The 9777-nt window shown below is 32.4% G+C and overlaps 1 protein-coding gene across 1 annotated transcript in view; it reads left to right on the forward strand.

The window, feature by feature from the left end:
- Positions 1 to 6594, forward strand: part of LOC105306168 (kelch-like protein 1) — a gene marked incomplete at its 5' end in the record, with an annotated part of 207212 nt that extends 200618 nt beyond the window's left edge. The window contains 2 exons of the mRNA XM_011381083.1: positions 663 to 834; positions 6535 to 6594. Coding sequence (XP_011379385.1) covers positions 663 to 834; positions 6535 to 6594 — 232 coding nt within the window. The remainder of the gene's footprint in view (positions 1 to 662; positions 835 to 6534) is intronic.
- Between the last annotated feature and the right edge of the window lie 3183 nt (positions 6595 to 9777).

A 9777-nucleotide genomic window follows, 5' to 3' on the forward strand; every position in this document is an offset into this window, starting at 1 on the left:
CTGTTCATGCTGTAATTATTTTCCCAAGTTTCAAAGGCTCCCTATTTTCCTACTGAGTAAACACAAAACACCTTCATACGCTAGGAATCAAGCAACACATAAGCTGATCGAAAAACACCTTTTTCGGCACACTTCTCCATCATACAGCCTTGAACTTAGCCACATTGTACACCTGCTTTCCAAAAAGAGAGCCAGACATTTTACTAACACTTCAGTTCTTTTACACAAACATCTTCTTTCAAGCAAACTTAGACTAGACTTTCAGACCTGATTTAAAGGAGACTTCAACTGTGAAGATTTACATAATTTTTCCCAGAGTTTTAACCATCACTCTCATGTCATGACCATAGCACTTTGCTTATATCTGTTTTATAGAACCTTGTGCCACTGTGGAAATAGTTATTTATGTATCTGACTTCCTCATAATATTCATTTTTTTAAACACATCCATCTAAGTAAGAGTCTAGGTATATTTTTAAAATACCTTTAATTTCAGAGATCCAGATACTATAGATATTAGATCTTGAATATCTGCTCAAATGATTGAACTTTTAGAAAAAAATTTCATTTTATTTTTCACAGTATGCTTTTGAAAGGGTATCATTCATACAGTAAGTGTTGAATGTGCTTAGAATTTATGTCCTATTAACTTTACATTTTAGATATGATCCCAAAACGGATACATGGACCATGGTGGCTCCTTTGAGTATGCCCAGAGATGCTGTTGGAGTTTGTCTCCTAGGTGACAGATTATATGCCGTCGGTGGCTATGATGGGCAAACGTACCTCAACACCATGGAATCCTACGATCCACAAACCAACGAGTGGACACAGGTAAGACTGTTGCCAGCATAATTTACTTCAAATATAAGAATTTATTTCATTTACTTTCTTTGGAGGAGAAGGGTACATTTAGTAATCTATCTAGTCAAATTACTCTGAACCTAAAGTGATTTAGTCCATTGTGACATTCATTTTGCAAAAAGTTCATTAAATCACATATTTTTGTGTACTCTTTTTGTATTCTATACTTCAATAAAATTCATATTAAAAAGTAACATTCATGCTTCCACAGAATTTTCATTTTATTGTAAGAAATAACAAGGAACAGGAACTGAATTTTAATTAGCTAAAACAAAAACTAAAAGTAGAACATACTGGTTCGCAAAACCCTAATTTCAGAATGTTAGGTTCTCACCATAAAGTGAATAAGCAACCTGCCTCCCAGTTTTGCATAACTATCTTTGTTAGATGCATTGTCACCTACTACAGAGACAGTTTTCCATGGAGTGATGCTTCTGGAAGCTCCAAGTGGTAATCCTCATAGCCAGAAAAGGAAATAGAAGAATTCTTTGTTAAATTAAAAACAAACAAACAAACAACAAAGGTCTCCGAATGGTCTGTAACACATAACATGTATAACAATCACTTTGGCCCGGAAGACGGAGTGAATTAATGGGCCGATCTTAGGTGCAGTGTAATCCCTTGAATATACACTGTCTTTAGAGACTCAGGATCACACTAAAGGATCACATAACGAGAGGATCATTGCTGGTGTGTGTGAGTGTCCCGGGGAAGATAAGAGCAGGGCATCTTAATTATAGTGGAAAACACCTTCTGCCGTGTAGCTACTATGGCCTTGCTTATTGTGGCAGGAATGGGTATATTCTGAGACTTGTGTCCTTCTGTTCAATTTCTCCTTTCTTTTCCTTTTCTTTTCTGAATCTCTCAATATTTTTATTATTTTTTCTCCTTCATCAGACACCTTAGAGCAATATACTCTACAAACAAACAAACTGTTTCCATCAATAGGTACAGTGAATTTCCAAAGCCTTATTTAGTTGAAACAGAATAATAACCTCATATCCCTATATTCCTCAGTGGGTGGAGGGTTCTATTTTTGGTCACAGAAATTGAATAAAATTTAGCTGAAAAATATGAATGCCGACTAAAGTAAATTTCTTTTAAAAATCCTTAGTTTTAAAGATATATAACTCCTTTGTTCCAGTTTTGATGATATTGCGCAAACACAGTATTTATGAAGGCTGCCTTTAAAGAACAAAACCAAATTCCAGATGAAGGTACCTGCTGTTATGAATTTTACTCTTCCCTAAGGGAAAACTCTTTGATGTAATGAAGATAAATGAAATTGACTAAGGAGAAAGAAGGAAGGTAGAATGAAAGGAAGGAGAAATATTTGAAGAACTAGGTCCTGCAATTTTCTATTTTACTTTAACTGTAACAGAAGAAGCATTCCTTCTCTAAAGAGCAGCAAATTTAAAAAGCTAGTAATTATTGCACTAAAGTTTTAGGAGATATATTTTAACTTCTTACCTTTCTGAGTCCCTAGTGTTTGCAAAGGAAACACTATATGATTTAATAATTGTTGATTTGCCAAGGAAATGTACCAGTTCAATGGTGTACATTTTAAATGTGCCACTTCTACAAATGAACATTAAATAAAAGAAGTTTATGGGCATATAAATGGTATAATATCTTCATAGTATATTTATACTAATGAGCTTATCATTCCTCTAAAATTGATATAAAAATAATATATGTAGTAATAATAGGTAAAAGCCTCCTATAGACCATTTTCCCTCATCAGTATTTTATAACACTCTTTTGGGTCATATAATGTCTTACAAACAGCAAAGTAGTATTTAAAATGTTTTATAATAACTTCATTTTAGTATAATAAACATTAATTTTAAAGCTCTTAAATTACTTTAAGATTTTACATCCATATCTTTTCATTATTAATATTTTTAAGACTCTTGAGAGACCATCAGGAGACCTACATGAAATCCCTTTGAAAACTTTCAAGATTACAGGCCACTAGAAAACTTCTGTATTTGCTGGATAATTCCTGTCACTTTCCTTTCATTTACCCCATAAATGGACAAAATCAATTGGTTATCTCATTTATCACTGGCACCCCTAAATGGATAAGCATTAGAATAAATAAGCAAACTATTTAAAACTATTCAAGAATATATATTTTGAAAATTCCCCAAGCAATCTATTGGAAATAATGGAAATAGATTGGGACCAATTGCTAGATTCATGTCTCAGATAGTTTTACAGCGAACACATGCATATGTGTGTGTGTGTGTGTGTGTGTGTGTGTGTGTGTGTGTGTTTTAAATAAATTGGACTTTATCATTTATCATTTGGTTTATTTCTTGAAAAACAATATGAATGCTTCAAGAGACAAAAATAACTTCATTCCATTTCCCCTGGCCTGTAAAAATCAACCTTTTGTGTGCTCTCTTGTTATACTGTCATCATGCTCTCATGCTGCATCCATCTGCAGCTGTACAGAAGTAAAGATAGTGTGGCATTTACTGTCAGGTCTCCAAAGATTGGCATAGTTGCTGGCATAGGATAAGATATATGTGATTGTTCCTTAAATGAATTGAGAATTATTGTTGCAAATCAGTTTGAGCTGTTGTGTGTGGGGTTAGTTTATTTGCACACAATAGATATATCAGATATTGAGTGAGTTTCAGGGAAGCCTGGTGAGATATTTACACTGTCAGCTGTTTTTTTGTTTGTTTGTTTTTTCTAACTGGCTCCATGGTCAACCTCTTTAGGTTATCATACTTAGGCTGAAAGGTATAAACCTGGAGAGAAAGCAGGGCAGATTTTTAAAAATAAATGTTAAATAAGTTGAAGTTGAACCAAGGGGGACAAGGGAAAAGTTCTCTAAAATATTTAAAATGTATTTATGTAGAATATAGGAAATGCTTAAAATAAAATGATAAATTCTGTGGTAAGGGAAATACTCAGCACTGTGATAGAATCTAAGTGTGTTGGTTAGAGAAATCTTCCTTCAGAAAATGATATGTTGAATGAGGCCTGACAGATGAATAATATCCAGATGAATATATGGGGAGCGCTTTGGTTTAAGAAACAGAATTTATAAAGAGCTGCAGGAAAGTGAACACGTGGCATATTCCACTGGGTAAGAAATAAAGTAGTGAGCAATGAATTTGGAGAAATTAACAGGGTCTATATGACTAGGGAGAGAAACCATGTTATAGAATCTTGACTTTACAATAATACTAAAAGGGAGTTAATGAAGAATTTTAAGTAGAGAAAGTAAATAATCAGAACTTTGTCTTGAAATGATTGCACTTAATAGGAAGTAAAATAAATAGTTAAGAGAAAATAAGATTGGAGTCAGAGAAATCTGTTAAGACAATATTTTACTCATCTACTGTAGGGTGAAAAATATTTTCCTCTTCCCTTCTAGATTCTTTGGCTGGTCTAAAAATTAAATTGACATAAGATAAATTAACAACAGAAAAACAAATTTAATTTTGTATGTATGGAAACCCCACAAAAATGTGAGACTAAAAGAAGCAATCAGAGCAGGAAGCTTTTATACCTTTTAGATACAGAAACAATAAATTTGTGAAAAATTTACAAGACAAGGGGATTTGGCTTGATAGTAAATTAGTGAAGTAACAAGTTTTGTTTATACAGTCTTTTGGCCCTGAATTCCTATCTCTGGTGACACAGATGTCTTCCGCCCTCCTGGTACAAGATGGGTACATTTCATATGGGAGATGTATTTCCTGATTTCAGAGGGACAAAGGATGATAAGAGTGTCCCTTCTTCACTGCCTGTCTCTCAAGTCCCTTTAATTCAAAATAATCAGTCATAAAAGTGAAATATCCTGGTGTGACATGTTCTTTTCCTTTTCACACTCAGGGTAAAATTATAGCATGAATGAGATTGAAAACAGTAGGCATAGGTATAATTAAGTTAGTTGGAGAGATACTTATGGACTTGATGAGTATTCACACGTAAGGCTGAGTGAGGTAAAACCAAGGGTCATGGATGTGCTCTGGGCTTCTGTTTGAGCAGAGTGGCGTCATTCACTGAGATAGCAAACACAGGAGAAATAGCACATATTTGGAAAAAAAGAGCAGAGATTCATTTTTACATACACATATATGCATATATAGAGTGGTATATGTTGAGACAGATAGAAAGTGAAGCTATCCACTGTGTAATTTATCTTACAACTATGCACAGTATTTCTCAATATTGAGTGAATATTGAGTATACTTGCAAAAATACAACTAAGTAATACTCATCCCATTCCTACATAGCAGTGGAACTTGAGCACAGATACTTTATAAAAGTTCTTTAGATGATGCTGATGTGAAACAACACTTGAAAATCATTGCAAACTAAAAGAGATAATGGAAAGTCTGTGCATTTTGGAGTCAGATACATTTCAGTTTGTATACACTGATGTTATAGGATTTACATATTGCCTTTTGACACTCCAAACACACATCAGTCATATGAAGATCACAATACATGATGAAATTATGAGGCTGACAGTGGTGACCCATAAATATTATTCTTAACACACAATATACAATCAATATATTCATATGCCCCTTCCCTTCTCTCATTTGAGCAATTAGCTATAATAAAGACATATTACATTAAAATGTAAAAATAATGCTTTTTAAAAATAATGTGTTAAATGAAAAGAATAAAACATATCATATGGTAAGTTTTATTTATTTATTTTTGTTTTAAGCTACACGGGGATGGCAGGAAACAATAAGTATGTTTAAAAGAACGAGTAGATAATGGTAGTAATTTTCATATTTAGAGAGTAAGACCATGTCCCTTCTCAATCAACAGGATAAAGTATGTGATCTGAGGCTTTTTGCCATTAGCTATATTATTTCTTACATTTTATTCAATTTCTTTTCAGTTTGAAATAATACCCAGCAATTTCTAGTCTACCCTGATATTTTTGTGAGCATAAATATTCTTAGAAAACTGTAATAAAAACCATTGATAACAAAAAGTAAGCTTAAATTATTATAATCTTGGCTTACTTCCATGGAATAAATTTTCATTACAAGTTTGTAAAAGTTATTGTTTTTAATATATTTCTACCCAATTTCATATTCATGACTATTTTTTTAAAATCTCAGTTCTCATTTCAATGATTGTTATAAGGTGGAATTCTTAAAATAAGCCCTATAACCAACTGTAATTATGGCCTCTTTATGACAAAATATTGAAGTTACTTCATTGTATGTCTCTATTTAGAATGAATGAATAACAGATTTAATTCAGTATAATATCAGGGGAAATAACTTCAAAATGCTTTCAATAAGTGTAATAGCTATTTCATCTAAAATGTATTCCAAGCTATCACTATGAAATATCTTCATAAATGTGTCCATGCAAGCTCCAGAATAAATCTTTGCTGGAAAATTCTATGACAGCTTCATTTCACTAAAAAAAAATCATTAAATATTGTATTACTTTTATTAAAAATTCCATAAGTGATTACAGGTTTTAAGGATTTTAATATACAAATGATTTCTTTTTTATAAACGCTATTTTCATTTTTAATGTACTCCTTGTGGCTAAATTGAGAAAATATAAAAACATTTATTTATGATTTTAATGCATGTGTTTTAAATATATTATGACATAGATATCCTTCTGTAAAATTCTTCTTAAATTGTGTTTCATCTTTTTCAACAGATGGCTTCCCTGAATATTGGGAGAGCAGGTGCCTGTGTGGTAGTCATCAAGCAACCTTGACTTATTTTTATTTGGTGATATTTTATTTGCTGTAGTGGTTATTTTTATATCAGAGGGTGAGAATGAAAACTTTCTGAGACGAAAACTCTTCAAGAACAAGGATTTCTCCAGACTGACCTACTGATGTCAAAAGAGGAAGATGACCAAACAGAGACTATCAAACTGCTATGGGAACAATATCTGGCCACATATTAGTTCGTTCAAGAAAGGTTATTGGTAATTTGCTTTGTATTGTAGCATACAATAACTAGAGTTACCAAAGGCTTGTTTTTCTTGAGCAATTAAAAGGTGAGACTGATATCTGTGATATGAATAATTTCCTGACTACAACTCATTCAATTGTTTTATAATCTGTGGCAGTATCCAAGAGGTTGTCAAGAGTAGAAGACATATTTTCATCTGACAGAATCTGATTGGTTTGTTATTTTCCTAATCAGATGTGGTTATTCCAGGAGGCAGAATGATGTTTATTAAAACAAACATGTTTCTTCCTCATTTTCTTAAGCTGCAAGGACAATTAGAGAAACAAATTCATGCTTGTATCATGCATTCAGAAAACAAACTGCCCTGCTAATCGAAGCTGCATATATCATCAGAGGCGATGGTGGAATTTTATTGCAAGTGTATTAGCAATCTGAAGCTGGCAAACACAAAGGATTGTTTTCATTAGAATTACCACATTGCTTTGCTTTTTGAACACACTGAGCCAAAGAATCAGTATAATTATAGGCTTTTGCCTTATGTCGAGTTCAGTGTAAGCATGGAAGCTAGTTATTCTGAATGTTATATATATCCATTGCATGTTGAAGTCCTTTAGGATTTTGTTTATAAAAAAAAATAGAATTTTCAGAGAGAAATCAATGACCCATTCATTTGGAGTGTTAATGATCATTGTTAGAGCAAAGGCAGACTTCAGATTCTCATTCCTCACTTTTCAAACTTGTTACATTGATATGCATATTATTTTATGCCAAATGTTTGTAATTGTTTAAAGCATAAAGTAGAAACATTCACAATACCCTTAATAAGTCCATGTAAATTTTAAATACAATTAATAAATGGTAGAAAATTCACTTTTATCAGTGTATCTTTCTTAAATTTTCATTCAAATCTGAATAAAATATTAACAAAATATACTGCAGAGAGGCAATTTTTATTAATGTTTCAAAATGTAAGAAGTATATATCTCCATCAGAACATTAGTTTATTTCATCCTAAATACTATGCTTACACAAAATACAATCTTTAATTATTGTTTTCTTCTCTAGTCACTCACTTGAGATAGTTAGCATTGGTTCTTAAGAAACAAACATCCATCTCATAATCAGAGAACTGGTAAATGTGTAGGAGCTGAAAAAAGGCAAGAAAATCCCTCTTTTTGAGTCAGTGTAAACCATAAAATTGAGTTTTATTGTTGAGTGGCAAAAAATGTTAAAATTTAATAATCAAGAAAATACTGATTAATAGTTTGTGTAAAGGAACTACTAGGAAATCTGAAGTTTCCCAATATGTAAACATGGTCATATTTATTAGGTCACTTTTTTTTCTTCAGAAAACCAATGTCATTCTAAGTATAAGATGCAAAGAAGGTATCAATGTTTTGTGTTTTTTTTTTAAATTACAGTTAAAAATGCATGTGAAATTTATCATCCCACCATTTCTACACTTGATCTTACCCAAAAGGCTGAGAACCGATCAACCATTTTTAAGTATGCAGTTTAGTAGTGTTAAGTATATTTAATTTCTACTGCCCATATATTTTCTCCAATACATAGAACAGACAGATAACATTAGCAAATTGAAGTAGACAACTTATTTTTGAAACTTTAAAGAATAGAAGATAGAGTGGATATGTCTATTTTTTAACCAGTAAAGTTTTGCAGTGGTCATATTTAAAACTTGGTTAATAAATTTCCTAACATTTTTACATGTATTTTTTTTTGTGTGAGATTTTTCTCCAAATAAATTTTCTGCATTCAACCAACTATTGTTTATACGTAGACCATATTAGCCTAGTACTGCTTATAGTGCATAGAGTGAATGTGTGCACTCAGTTTACCATATGAAGACACTGAAGAGCAGTTTGGACAATGAACTTCAAGTCTCTATGAGATAAGGAGAATAGATAACATTGTGCCATTCACTGGAAAGGAAATTGTCCACTAAGGTCACATGTTAAATGAGTTCCAGGACTTACCACCTACACTGCCATGATTCCTTTGTAGGACTGATGAAGCTTGACTCTTGTCACCTGATAATTCAGCTACACAAAGGATCCCCCTTTGAGGCAAAAGTGCTGCTAAAGACAGAGGATTCACTATTGGCCCTCTAATTAATAAGGCATAGCTAAATATAGGAAGTATGGAAAATAGCAATGATGAGGCTATTTCTTCTAAGACGCTGTTTAGTTTTGTAATTACATTGATACCCCTGGAGCAGAACTTATTTTTATAAATAGCACTATGAAATCTTTAAAAAGTCTACAAATGATTTTCAATTTTAATGATAACTATTAATGACAATAGAAATATAAATAGAGTTCAAAATTATTTATAAAGTATGCAATCACTTCCAAACCTCCATACACGGTAGTTCTGAATTTTTTTGTTGCATCTTAAAAGCCAACAAAACACAATCAATCTTACAGTTAAAACAAAATCAAAGAGATGATATTTGTAAGTTTCTCCTGGATACTAGAATAATAAACTAAATGTAGAAGTATTAGTGCAATCTCCTGAGAAGCACGGTTATTGATGTTAGAAACGTCCATACCTATATTGAATTTTTATGAGTTTATTTGAGCCAAACTGACAACATGGCTGGGGAACAAGATCTAAAATGCTCCAGAGAATGAGAATTTTGCTGTTTCTTTTATACATTTGGAATCAAGGAGGGAACATAAAAAAGATTACATGAAGGTTGGAAAAAGCAAAGTATAGGATAGTTAAGATTATGTGTTCACTTCAGAATAGTGATGTATTCAAGGTGTCTGGAAAAGAGGATCACTTCCAGCATTTGAAAGGTGTGTTAATCTAGATGCACAAGAACAATGGACAGGCTTACCTGAAAATCTTTTACTAAAGAAAGTATAGGCCCCGGCATGACTACCCACCATGACCTGCCCAGTTAGGAATTTATGACCAGAGCACCCTGTGAGGTTACTTTTAGTCACTGAACTTATAT

Source organism: Pteropus vampyrus, unplaced genomic scaffold, assembly GCF_000151845.1.
Source record: "Pteropus vampyrus isolate Shadow unplaced genomic scaffold, Pvam_2.0 Scaffold13, whole genome shotgun sequence".
NCBI classification, from domain to species: domain Eukaryota; kingdom Metazoa; phylum Chordata; class Mammalia; order Chiroptera; family Pteropodidae; genus Pteropus; species Pteropus vampyrus.